The 13,700-nt window shown below is 35.8% G+C and overlaps 1 protein-coding gene across 3 annotated transcripts in view; it reads right to left on the minus strand.

The window, feature by feature from the left end:
• Positions 1 to 13,700, minus strand: part of MIA2 (MIA SH3 domain ER export factor 2) — a 36,473-nt gene that overhangs the window by 11,479 nt on the left and 11,294 nt on the right. For all 3 annotated transcript variants that reach the window (XM_032113575.1, XM_032113576.1, XM_032113577.1), the window contains 13 exons: positions 13,552 to 13,683; positions 11,043 to 11,064; positions 10,837 to 10,925; positions 10,374 to 10,445; positions 9,563 to 9,673; positions 9,168 to 9,239; positions 8,649 to 8,753; positions 4,991 to 5,113; positions 4,298 to 4,421; positions 3,434 to 3,480; positions 3,158 to 3,248; positions 1,829 to 1,967; positions 120 to 221 (listed from right to left, as the gene is read on the minus strand). In XM_032113575.1, the coding sequence (XP_031969466.1) occupies positions 120 to 221; positions 1,829 to 1,967; positions 3,158 to 3,248; positions 3,434 to 3,480; positions 4,298 to 4,421; positions 4,991 to 5,113; positions 8,649 to 8,753; positions 9,168 to 9,239; positions 9,563 to 9,673; positions 10,374 to 10,445; positions 10,837 to 10,925; positions 11,043 to 11,064; positions 13,552 to 13,683 (1,229 nt within the window). The remainder of the gene's footprint in view (positions 1 to 119; positions 222 to 1,828; positions 1,968 to 3,157; positions 3,249 to 3,433; positions 3,481 to 4,297; positions 4,422 to 4,990; positions 5,114 to 8,648; positions 8,754 to 9,167; positions 9,240 to 9,562; positions 9,674 to 10,373; positions 10,446 to 10,836; positions 10,926 to 11,042; positions 11,065 to 13,551; positions 13,684 to 13,700) is intronic.

The raw sequence follows: 13,700 nt of genomic DNA on the forward strand, positions 1-13,700 counted from the left end.
CACGCACTACAAAGAAACTGGAAGAAAATACATTTGCTTATGCTGTGGTTTTTTTAAATCTCTATTGCTCTTTCTCCACTTTGGAACAAGTGATTACAGCAACTACAGTCTGCAATTACCTGTAGCTGTTAAGTTCTTCAGCAGCATGAATAATTTTTTCATCTACTTTAGAAAGCTTTTCTTCCTTCTGTAGACGTTCCCTCTCTTCTACTGTCAACCTCCTTTAAACAAAATTCAAAAACTATGGTTAACTGTGTTTCAAGACAACAATTTTGAAAGCAGCCAGAAATCATATCAAACGAACTAAAACCCCAACTACACTAATGGTCAATGATTTGTTCTGGTATTTTCTAAAAATAATTTTCTAGAGGAAAAAAAGATTGTTACTAGCTGTTTTTTAAAAAAAAGTCTTTCCAGGTCCCTCTTTTTATCTTTATGCCTTATTGGGCACTACAGAAGAGAAAACTCATATACTCCAGTCCATAAATTATGGACAAGGTAGTTCTGCAGAACACACGTGAATAATAGTGCTGCATACACCCCTGAATGGATAAACTGGTCATTTTCCTGGGAACAGCAGTCCTTAGCAATCAAGTTGTCTAAATCATGGATTTCGTGAACATGATTTAAATTTCTTTTCTACTCAATCATTTCCTACTTTTTCATTTCCCCTGTTTGAACAGACCCAGTTTTCAGAAGATGCCTTAATTAATTCTAAATCTTTTTTGTGCTGCTACATCACCACACCAGCTTCTCCCCACTCCTTTTTGGCTTTTCTAAAACTCTTTGACTAGCAGCATACATTTTCTGAGTTTTAGTGAGGCATTTTTAAATATCATCCACAGTCTTCTTTCTGCCTGCTTATCGTATCTTCTTTTTAACAGGTTCCTTCCCACTCCCTCCTTGCTCTTTTTTAAAAATCAAAATGTTAATGTAGTGATTTCTAGGGTTTGTTGCATCTACAAAGAGGCTAAATATCTACACAAATATATATGTTACAGAGCAGATTACTGAAAGTAATACTTTAAAAAGGTCCTGCATACTGCTCAGTACAGGATCTAGTCTTGTGCTGATTCTCTTCCTGCCTTCAAGATTATGCCCACTCTTCAAAGAAATAATTTCCGACTAGTGAAACTGTAATTTTACCATCATGCCCTAAAATGATGTGCCCTGCTGCCACACACACTTCTGAAGGTTAGTACATGCTCTGGACCAATCAACTTTAATTTCTAGTCCTAAACATATTTCTGATTTCAATCACTCAGGTCATAATCCCTACCAACACCCCGACTGTGAGGCAGATAGTACAGCCTTCATATTCTGGTTTTCTTGGTGAGGAAAGCCTGATTCACAAGGGTTTTATGTTGCTTATCAACAAGAGCTTGCCTACATTTTACGTTTAGTTTTATATATATCTCATAATTCCTCTGACATTCCTTGCTCTCTCTATTACATAAAATATATCTCACAGTTAAAGCACCTACTGATTTTCTTTCACTTTGACACGTATTACATCATAAAATAATTTAAATAAAGAAAAAATAATAAAGCTTTCCTACTTTAATTGCCTTGTTTCATAGATTAAAAATCTGTTACTTCTTTGTTTCTATACTTGATTGTGGAAAAGCCCTAAAATGAATTGTTTCATGGAAACAGCTTCTATAAACTACTGGAATTACAAATGCACATGGAAGTGTAATAAATTGTCTTCACAATTCAGAAAATTCTGGAGAGTAGTATTCACACTTTCAATAATTTTCAGTCCCCCAAATCAGAGTTACATTCAAATCAAACAGCAAGCATTGAACTTAAGAAGAGGAACCAGCACCTGTGTAGTTTCATTTCATTTTCTTGATAAAGCTCAGTCATTACTTTAAGTTTCTGCTGAAGCTTTTGAACTTCACTTTCAAAACGTTCATTTTCAGACCGCAAGGAAGCTTGTTGACTTTGAAGGTTTTCTATGCGTTCTGACAAATTTAGAAATAATTATATTGAGATAACACATTGGCAATATTTTAGTACACAAAAACTCTGTAAAAACCTAAATGTTGATTTAGTAACATAAGAAATAATGTTATTGTAATTCAACATATGACACAAAATGAGAAACCAGCAACTATACTCTCCACCTGCCCCAAAGTGCAGCCCCGCACGCGTATCAGGCCTTTGCTCCAAACCAGTGCAGTTTTGTAATTCAGAATCTAAATTTTCATTTAGGGCTCTTATTATTGTAATTGTTCGACTAAAAAAGTAAAACTAGTACCATCATATGCTCTTGCAGATTTACCCACACAAGGTCTTCCCCAACAGCCTGAATGGGTAACTCAGATTCATCAAACTACCTTCATCTTTCCAAACTGACCTCAAAGTCATGTTTCTTTTCCTGTTTACTATTCCTGTGCCTCTTTTCAAGAAATAAAACAAAGCTTCAACTAAGTTTGAATACCTTTATGGGACAGAGCTACAGTCAATTTGGAGAACACACTTGCACAAGGAATATGTTTAAAGGACTGTAAGAAACCAAAAAAACAGTCTTACAGAGCATTTCACCACCCAAATATCAAAGCAGTATGTTCATATGTGATGCCTACTCTGCCAGCTATGATTATGAAAGCAATAGCTAATTACAGGTTTTAATTTGAATTAAAGTGGCTTTCATTTCATAAGGTTTAATTCACTATGTCCTACACAACAATGGAAAAAAAACAGAGCAAGATGCTTTTAGGTTCAATTCTCTAAATGCAGTACTTTATATTTTAAGGATTGATCTTGTACCCATTACAAACTAACTATAATTAAGCTACCCTTTTAATAGATGGTTTTAAAATTTAGATTAAAACTCCACTGTTTCATGTCCAGAAATTATGTAAAGGAGGTATTAGCTATTTATTAACATAACTTTGCTCTTGTATTTTAAGATTCTATATCTTAATAGCTACAGAATATTCCAACAGAGTACAACCAAACTTGCAACTTCGATTACTCTACGTCTAAAATCATGTATTTAAAATAGCTAAGCAACTTGAAACATGAATTTTAAAAATCAAGTAGTTGTTAATGTAAACTTAATTCAGTTTTTACTGGAATTAATATTTGCAGCCTGTAAAACCATTTTACCAAAGCAGCATCTTATTAAAGGCAAACCAACATTAATTACCTGTAAGTTCTCCTTTAGCTTTATTTTCATCAGACAGTTTTGAATACATTTGGTCTCTTTCTGCTTCCATGGTCTTTAAACAAGCATTTAACTACAATCAAAATTGAAAAAAAAGACAGCACTTTAATATTACCAGATTAAGAAACTGTTTGCATGCAAAAATATCTGATTAAACATTAAAAGATGCTGAACTCTAATACTGGTATTACCAGAATAATTACATGTATTCCCTCAAGTTTCCCCTCTTCCACCCACAAGTTTCTTAAAATCACATACCTTTGCAGCATAGATCAATTTCTTTACAGTTCTTTTTTGCTTATCATCTGGTTGAAGGAATAGAACAATAAGTCACATAAAAAGCACAAAAAGATTGGTGAGAGCTTACTGCTATTATTTTGTTTTTATACAAGAGCAATGCCAATATACCACAATAGGCACAGCATATTTGGAGAATAAAGGAGCAAAAAAAAGCGGGGGTGTGGGTAGAAGATATGTCTATATTGTAGTGCTTTGTTTGCCAATCAATCACAACTCAGACTGGTCACGTTAAAAGTGAGATGCTGAACGCACACTGCAGGATTCACGGGCACGTGCCCTATGGTATCATAAGCACCAGCATAAAAAGAAGCCGCAGCAGGAAAGCGGAGGAAGAAGGGATTTTCTGTGTTGCTGTTTAAGGGGACCCACATCTACACCCATTCGATGACAGTGCTACCACACTGCCTGCAACAAGTAACACCTCTGTAATGACAAGGAAGCAGAAATTAGGCTCTAAGGACCCTCAGTACTACTGCTGGGAAGAGCTTGAAGAAGATATACAAGCAAGATTTCCACCTAGAAATGCCACAGAATCACTGCTTAATACTCACACAGGCTAATGTCATTCTGCAAGAGACTGAACACTGAGTCTTTACATTGCTCTGTAACAGCATATATGCCACACACTGCTAAACAGGAGAATAGGCTGCTATTCCAGAGATGTCCACGTGTCAGTTAACTGTCCGACATGAATGACATCGGGTGAGATTTAGAAATCTGACTTCTTTAAAGCTAATCTTTCAACTTTTCTGGAAGTCAGTCAATTCCCTATTTCTAAAACATCTGTTAAATATTTAAATAGGGAAACGACACAAACCATACCTAAGTGCTCTCCATTCTCTGTTTCACCCTTTATATCTGTGTCCCAGTGATTGTCTTCAGTGTCACCATCTTCTCGTATTGCTGAACTCCAGTCTTTCATATTCAGTATATATTGTGTCAGCGACTATGAAAAAGCACACAAAACCCCCACAAACAATAAAACAAATACAAGCAATGAAAATGGGAGTTATCATTACAATTACTTTCCAGCATTTCTGTCCTTTATTTAGTTCCCTTAGCAGATTAAGTCAGCCCCACATACAAGATTCTAGATGTCTGATAATACTTTTTCTATCAAAGCAAGTATCTGCAGGTCAGTGGGCAAATCCTCGTGAAGAATTTTCAGATAGCTATAAGCATGCATGCTTTTAGCATGGCTTGTGTATGTAAGGTACACAACTATAAGAACACACACCCAACTTCCACACTCTAAACTGGGGGGCAGCAGGGGGGAAAGCCAGTGCTCTATCAAAATTGAAAGAATTTTTCCTTAGTTGTCTTTACCAGACTGCTCCATTGTGCTGCTAAGCAACCTTTTCTTTGCTTAGCCAGAAACATAACATTAGAGAATAGAGACAGCAAACAAAAGCCCAAAAGAGCATAAAGCATAGGAGAGGTTGTCAGGCTTTCTTGGAACTCCATGATTAGCATTAGTCTGAATAATTTGACTCAATCGTAAATGTCATAATTTACCTTGATTTGGCTCTCCTTATTTTTTAAAACTTCTTCTACATCTGCTTTAGATGATTCAAACATCTTTGTTTGTTCATTTAGTTCACTAAATCGTTCACCCCATCCTTCAGCTTCCTGTAAAAGCTAAAAAGGAAGATACCAGATTAGTGTGATTGTCTACGAAACCAAGAATCAAGGATGAATAGTACTGAGCCTGTTACATGTATTATCTATACATAAGTGGAATTTAAACCTCTCACCCATCAGTAAGAATTAACTGAGATAAGACTACAAGAAAGTTACCTCAAGAGTTGAAAATTAAGACTTCTGTGTTAATAGTTCAGTTGCTTTAGCTACTATAGCTGTCCCTTGTAATTAGTTGTTAAGATATTTTTAAGCATTTATAAGAAGTGTTCAGTTAATATTCCACTCAGTTTAAAAACCTTGATGTGACAACAGCAATGAGTATAAAATAGTGATAATTTATGTAACAGCTACATACACTGGGGAATGGATGGAAATATGCACACACACTTCTGAAACGGTGCCTGTGTCTTTTCAACTTAGAAGTGGTCAGAGAAGTAAGGGAAAAGAGGAAGCTTTTAGGCAGTTATTTATATTCATGTGACTTGCAAAACGGTGTTATTTCTCCTACCCTTCTCCATACTTCTTAAAGTAATTTTAAAATTTTATTTTAAAAAAGCTTTCTTGTTAATGAAAGCCACAGCTGCATGTAATCAACACCTACTAGTATGTATCTTTGCAATTAACTGTGCTTAACTAAAATGATAGGGAGGTTCCAAGGTTACATTTACAGATATTCCCTAGTAAAATTCCTCATTTTGCAAAAATATTTTACAGGAGTAAAGGGATTAGAACACTTCATCACCAGCTATTAAAAATAACCACTGCAACATATTAACTAATTATATTGTGAGAACAAAATTGAACAGATGTAAATGTCTGTTAAGACAAAACATGCGCTACAGCAACATGGGGTAAAGTACAAACAAATCGTCTTAAGAGTCTGTCAAAAAATACTGCTTGAAGTTGCACAACAGGCAATCAATATAAGGGCACTGAATGTACAGAAAAGAATAACCAGGTTGAGCAATGAGAACACAACAGCCAGTTATACTAAAAATAAAACCAGAAAACAGTAATTAAAAAGGAGAACTGCCATGCAAATAGACAAGCAAGCCTGAACACTACTTATCAAAGATAAACTAGAAGGCAAAGAACAAAAAGTATGTGACTAGAATTGGATTAACACACATTGCCCCTTGGCACACAACTGCACTTTCCAAGCAGTAAAAGCCACGTATGAATTTGCAGCATCATACAAATGACATACTAGGGATTAGAAGACATACATAGACAACTATTTTTATCATTAATTGTCATCATCAAAGGATGACTTTTAAGACTCCTTCTTCATGAAGCCAAAGAGAAAATAAATTTATATGACTTTATACACCTATAAGAATTACAACAAAGAGAAACAGCAAGGATTTGCAATGAGCTAAAGCAATATATATTTCTAATGTTCCTGAAGAAAACAAAACAAAACAAAAAACCAACAAAGCACCGAAGTTCATTAACTGTTCCCCCTGTTCAACCTAAAAGGCCCAATCCTCTCTCTGACACATCATAAACCTGAAACAGCACACCTCTTATAAAGTTTAAGCTATGATGTGCTAGAAGATTATGACCCATTTATACAAATGGGCAGAGGAAGAAAGGACTCTAGTTTCTGTGAACAAATAACACCTTTGTTACCTTTTGAGCATACGTGAAATTCCATCTTTAAAAAAAAGTAAGAAAGAAACATAAAAGAAGGATATGGATATTTTGATACAGTAAACTAAGTCTCACACTTAGAAAGTACCTCAGAAATGAGAACACAAATAAGCAAGGCAGATGCTTTCTCTTCTTTACTTATCAGGTTCCAGCAACAAATAACATTAAGTTATTTATCTACTAAAAAGCACAGCAAACTACAAGATGCACAAATGTTCTCAAACTACTAAAAATTGCAACAAAGCTCAGTTAACAACAAAGGGTAGTAATTAATCCTAAATAATGTGGTTAAGGAACTACTTATACCCAGGTTTTACCTGGAAGAAATGCAAAAGAACTTTTTTTTCCATCTAGGAACATGGCAATTAAACCCTGGGAATTGTTTTTACTTATTTTTTTTCCATGGTTTTCCTTGACATAAAACAATTGCCTATGAAATATAGGGCAATTGCCAGCACTTAGTATTATCCTTCTCTAAGCACTACTTTTTTACTTTATCAAAAAGGAAGGGAAGTGAAGATTTTTGCCACACACACACAAATAATTGGATTATTTCTGTTTGAACCCAAGAAATGACTACGGGGGGGGGGGGGGGGGGAAAGAAAAGAAAATTCCTCTCTATTAAAACTTTATGCATTGCTTCTCAAAATTTATTACATAAGAATACTGTCACATTTGAAACAAAGCACCAAGACCAGACCCTTCCTCCTCACAAAACCAAAGAGGATGTAGACATTAGACAAAAAAACACTCTTGAAAGAAAATAATTCTTGAGCAACTTCATCTCACAATGGTAACAGTCAAATCCACTGCTTCTCCACCCACAGCTCTCAATAAAATTGTCTTCCTTTTTTCAGTAATCACAAACGTGGACCCCTTTTAGAATTAGGGAAAAAGATCAAGCTCTACTAACAGAGTTGTGCAGAACTGAAATATTCGTTCTGCAGAAAATTTTTTATTTCCAGTATCCCTTTTTTTTCCTGAACCACTAAGTTTGATATACACCATGTTTTGACAGAGAGGACTAAAGCAGCTTCTTATAAGACTGCTAAAAAGTAATAGGCCTGTACTTCCACTCCTACCACTACTCTTTCCCCTCTGCAAATACCTATCAGGTTATTCCTCAGGCAACAAGGAGATCATCAGTCAGTCAGGAAAATAAGCACATATCCATTAAAACCACAACAAACCACCTCAAACCCCAAAAATATTACACAGAATATTAAACGTTCAGAGAAAATATCTATTTGTTATTAAAAAAAAATAGCTTCACTGTAAAGCTACCTACTGCACAGGACAACTATTGCATATGCTGAATATTTTAAAATAATCAGTTTTCTTTGTGATCTGGCTACAGCTCAGAGGAAAAAAGACAACTAAAACTTGGGAAGTAACAGTCGTTTCTGTTCCTCTGTTACGTACCTGACTTTCAATTAATACATCCACAGTGGTACTAGAGTATGTTTTTTACCTGCCTTCTGAATACTCTGCAATTTCTCCATTTCTTTGGTTTTCTAGATCAAGTAAAAGAATTTTCTCTCTGCCTCTGTAGAGAATCCTAGCTGTGGAGTTGTATGGATATTTCTGCTTTCCTCCAGGTCTCAGCAAAGTTCTTATTAGTCTTACATTACCACATGCTCTCCTTCCACTGAACTTTATTCATGATTCCCCACAAACTGTAACTACTGTATTTCTTTTAAAACAGGATTATATTAGATGAAGTTACTCCAACGTAAAGTTGTTTTAAAAATGTCCTCTTCCTCATTCCATTTACTAAAACACACAAGAAGTATTAACAAACTTGTTGAGGATGAGCTCTTTGGAGAAATCATATTTATTAGTACCATAGTATTTCTAGGGATAACTAGGAAGAGCCTACCTGTTTCTCACTTTCCTGGAGATGGCTGTTTTCATCTACTGCATCTTGAACGGATGTCTTGAGTCTCTCAGTATTAATCTGATACACTTTTAGGGTAGATTTGGCCTAAGTGAAATAAAAAAGTGTGTTGTTTAAACGGTATTGGTGAAGATAAGTGGGGTCATGATGGTATTACTGGACTTGTCTTCGGTTTTCTGGCTGTGCTACACAGCCACATTCTCACATTTTCTCTAAAATGTCAACAGTTTTTGCTGACTGTAGTTTTGCAATACTATGTAAGATTCTCAAGTAAGGAGAAGAAAAGACAAGGTAACTACTTCTCAATAAATGCCAGTCATTATATGAAATTAAAAGTTGCTCAATCAAGGCACACAAAAGTACGAAGCCTTGTAAAGTTTTTTGGTTTACACAGCATATGATCTCTGCACCCTTAATAGAAAAAAAATTAAAACAGTAACTACATGGGGAATAGAGAAATTGCAAAGATTTGAAAACAGAAACTATAAAAGTTAGACATACCTCATCAATTTGTGACTGGATAGATTTTTCTTCATTCTCTAAAGACTCCACTTTCTCCTGAATTTCAGCCACCTGAAAATCATTAGTTGTTATTATAGCTTCTTTCACATATTTGCCTGAAAATGTCTAGGCAATTAATAAAATTATTTTAATTTTCCAACCGAAAAAGTTCTACTGCTGAAAAACCAGTAAAAAAATCAGTAAAACCAGCTTTTCTTCTTTTGAGTATTTTCCTTTATAATTTTTCTAATGTTAAAGGGAAGACGAAATGGAAAATGTAGTTTTTATTTCAAAACACACAAAGAAAATAGTTTGTCTTCTTCACAGAGATTTTTTCCTGTGAGAGTATTTTTTTAAATGAATGGAAACAAAGACAGGATTCTATTTATTCTTACCAAGGCGTCATTTTCTGACTGCTTAGATTTTTCTTCTTCCAGTTCTTTTTCTAGATTCTCTATTTCCTCATTGAGTTTCAAGTTTGACTTGTTCAGTTTTTCATGTATTTCCTAAATCAAGTTGGTTTGTGAGTTAATAAAACATCTGATACTAATTACATATTGAAGACAACAAGTATGTTTTAAATATGAAAGCAAAGTATGTTTCACTCAAATATTCTACAGACTCTTGCATGTTACCAAAGCTGTAAGAATTAGCTCTATAGGATCTGAGGTACAGAATGAAATAAATCTACTTGCCTTTTTTTTACATGAATTTTATAGAGCCTGTTAGGTATTTGATTCACTTATCTGGAACTCTTTTATGAATGTATTCTCAGTTTGGGGGATATAAACAATGTAGTGTTAATCTTTCTTTAATCTGTGCACCTGTAGCCTATGAAAAGTATTTGAACTAGATAAGGTGTGAGAAAAAAATACTTCACGCAGTACCCTCCTTCCTAGAAATGGGAACAATTTACTTCTTACAATTAAGTGTTGTCCAATATGCCATTTGTTCTAGTATCACTCATTCTCAATGCAATTTTTAAAAAAGACTTAACATCTTAACATTAGCATCTTAATTTAAATGCTTTGATTTTATGTCATTTTCAGTAACCCAATTAAAACAATTGAGTTGGGAGTTTTTTGGGTTTGTCTTTTTTTGCTGTTGTTTTTATTTGGTTTGCTTGGGTGTTTTTTAATATGGGCTGCATTTTCCTAAAATACTGCCTTATATTTTAGAAATAACAATTTCCATTTCTCTTTTTACCTCAAAAAAAGATGTGTCTGTTGATTCTTTCATAATGTTACCATCCTTCAGAGACAACTGTAAATCTTCAAACTGAAAAGGAATTACTTTATGTCAGAATATATGTAAATAATTGATTAAATACTAGTGTTAATTTGCGATGCTCTAGTCTGAAACACAGACATCACCTAAATATTCACAAATGCACCTTGCTGGAAATCAGGAAAGCCTTAGCCCTAACTAGATTATCCCAGTGACATAAACCAAAGAAAGACATTTTGAAGTTGCTTCCAGTGAAATACACTGTATTAATAGTTAAAGGCAGAACTTGTTAACACCTTGATTGCTCTTAAAGGCACTGACAGAAAAAAGCATTTGAAGAATCCCTTTAAAAGCTTTAAAACATCTTCTAGAAAAGTTAATACTTTGCTAGATTGAATCCATTTCTACGACACATCTGAAAGCAATAAATGAAGACCGTTACCTCTTTTTTGCAGATACTGAGTTTTTCAAGAATTTTGCATTTTTCTTCAACTAGTTCAGCAATTTTATTGGCAAGCTGTTTTTCCCTTCCTAAAAAGTGAAAGACAAGCATATGTTGCATCATCCAAACAATTAAAGCTGAAAAAAGAAAGAATAAAGTCATACTCCAAAGAAATATGGAAAATGAAGCATCAAAAATAAGCTTACCTACATAAAGTCGACTTCTAACCTGAAAAGAAAGAGAATAAATACTGAAAATGTCTGATCAATTACTCTCACATACTATCTGAAAACTAATCTTTTAAGCTGTGATTTGTTGCCACGTTTAACCATGGAACTTAAAAAAGGAATATAAGTACAGGCTGCTATTAAACAGAGGCAATCATATCTTCTGCTCTTACCCCCTCCATGTCTGCGTGTTTGCCCTGTCCTTCTTCCACTCTTATCAGACAAAAGAGGGGAAAGGAGATTAGTTTTCACCTGGATCACTTTAATAACACACCTCTGTATATTCATTACATAACCACAATTGCCTATGCAAAGTCATAGTGGACATGCACAGTCAGAAGAGTAGGAAAGGGAAGGGAGGGGGAAGCTCCACACACAAGCTCAGATTTCCCATTGGGAAAAATCTCCCACACAATATAACATATGATAGCTAAAGCTGCAGTAAGCTACTACCCGATGGGCATCCTGCAAGTACCAAGTGAGCAGCTGCCACGTGGGGTCTAGTGCCCTAGAATCAAAATCTAACAAACTGCAAGGCAAAATCTGTCAAAAATGGCCGGTACGAGAGATGCAGAACTTGGCTGAACCCACAAAACTGTTACAACACAGCTCACTGAAACAACGTTTCTCTTAGGGCTGGACATGGGTCATGTGCCTAATGCAACAATGGGTCCCTCAGGTCTTCCCTGTTTCCTCCTCACTTAAAGCCAAGGAGACCAAATAACAGAAAAAGGGTAAGAAAGTCATAAGTATACTTTTATCCTATCATCCCCAAAACTAAACTCCATTACTTCTAAGTAACCATCAATTCTTCAAGGAGCAGTCAGTGCAGTTCTAAGTATGGATGACTGAAAAAGCTATCAATAACTTTTGTAATATTTCACGCCTTAAGTGACGTGCAAGAGCAAAACAATACCAGATTAGCTGTTTGCATGATTTCAGTTCAAATGCTTTTTGTATCCTCTCTAGAGGGATGCCTCTAGAGAACAAAAGGTATGACTAAATTATAGTTACATTAACTTACACAAACACAGATCCCCTTACAGACAAGGTTAGTTGATGTTAAAACCCTAAAAATGCAGTTGCTCATATCTGAAAAACTAAACAGCTATGCAACCAATCTTCAAACATGAGTATCATTACACCTAGTACCAAAATCACACTGTCTGTATGAGAGGATGTGAAAAGAATACTGAATTACAGATACTGACCCCATTTCCTTAGCAGGGAAAGTACGGTAGGCAACCTTTAATAATCAGATCTTTACTTACTCAAAAGAGAAGACAGGCATTATCTCAGAAATACAATCTGATTAGTGCCTTAAAAGGTTTCAGCACTGCAATTCTCAAAGTCATCAGATCAGTGCTTACAAAGAGCATGCAGTTAAATTGTTTCAGGGTTTCAGTGTTGCAGTAAACAGAATCCAGGTGTCACTGTCCAAACAATTTTAAAATGCCTCTCTTGACAGGAAACCATGTGGATTGCTTTTGCTTACAATTACCTGGAAAGACCCAAGCTGCTCTGGCTATGGCTAGGCTAGTCACAGAGATATCAATACACACAGCAATACATATACCCTAGACATCTGTCTCCTGTGAAAATAATTTAAGGGCTGACTTTGAAAGTCCGGTGTAGAAATTAAAAACAAAAAAGGAAGCCTTACTACAGCGAGTTTCACTGCATTTCCTCTTACAACAGTCAGTCACTACATGTCCAAACACTTATTATCTTGACAAAACAGACTTTTCAATTTCTCTTTTAGAGGAATTCTAAATTCAATCACAATAGATTTAAAACTCGGAAGCATTATATATCTTGAACAGGAAGGATAACAACTTCAATGCAAACTATTAACGCACTCTACATGTCTGCAAGTAACTTGAACACTTCCTGTGATGGTTTTTTCTGCGATAGAGTTAATTTTCTTCATAGTAGCTGGTACGGGGCTTTATTTTGGATTTGTGCTGAAAAGCACTGATAACACTCGGATGTTTTAGTTATTGGTGAGCAGTGTTCACACAGAGTCAAGACCTCTTCTGCTTCCCGCCCCACCTCACCCACAAGGAGGCTTCGGATTCACAAGAAGCTGGAAGGGGACACAGGACAGCTGACCTCGACTGACCAGAGGGATAACCCACACCGTGTGACTTCATGCTCAGGACATAAAGGTGAAGGGAAGGAGGGGGGGGGGGCGGTGTTTGGAGTGATGGAGTTTGTCTTCCCAAGTAACTGCGACATGTAATGGAGCCCTGCTTTCCTGGAGACAGCTGAACACCTGCCTGCCCATGGGAAGTCGTGAATCAATTCCCTGTTTTGGTTTGTTGCATGCACAGCTTTTGCTTTCCCTATTAAACTGTCTTCATCTCAACCCACCAGTTTTCTAGCTTTTAGTCCTCTGATTCTCTCCCTCATTCCAACGTGAGAGAGGGAGCGAGAGAGTGGCTGTGTGGTGCTCAGCTGCTGTCCAGGGTTAAACCAAAACACTTACTGATTGGTAACTTCTGTACAGGAACAAGAAAATTGTCAAGGCTCCAACAATGCCACCACAAATCACTATTTCCCATGGGAAACCATACAGATCAGGGCCAGGTCTCATATCTTCAGGCAGTGAAGCCACAGCCTGAAAAGTAAAGTAAA

This window comes from Corvus moneduloides, chromosome 6 (genome assembly GCF_009650955.1).
Source record: "Corvus moneduloides isolate bCorMon1 chromosome 6, bCorMon1.pri, whole genome shotgun sequence".
In the NCBI taxonomy this organism is placed as follows: Eukaryota; Metazoa; Chordata; class Aves; order Passeriformes; family Corvidae; genus Corvus; species Corvus moneduloides.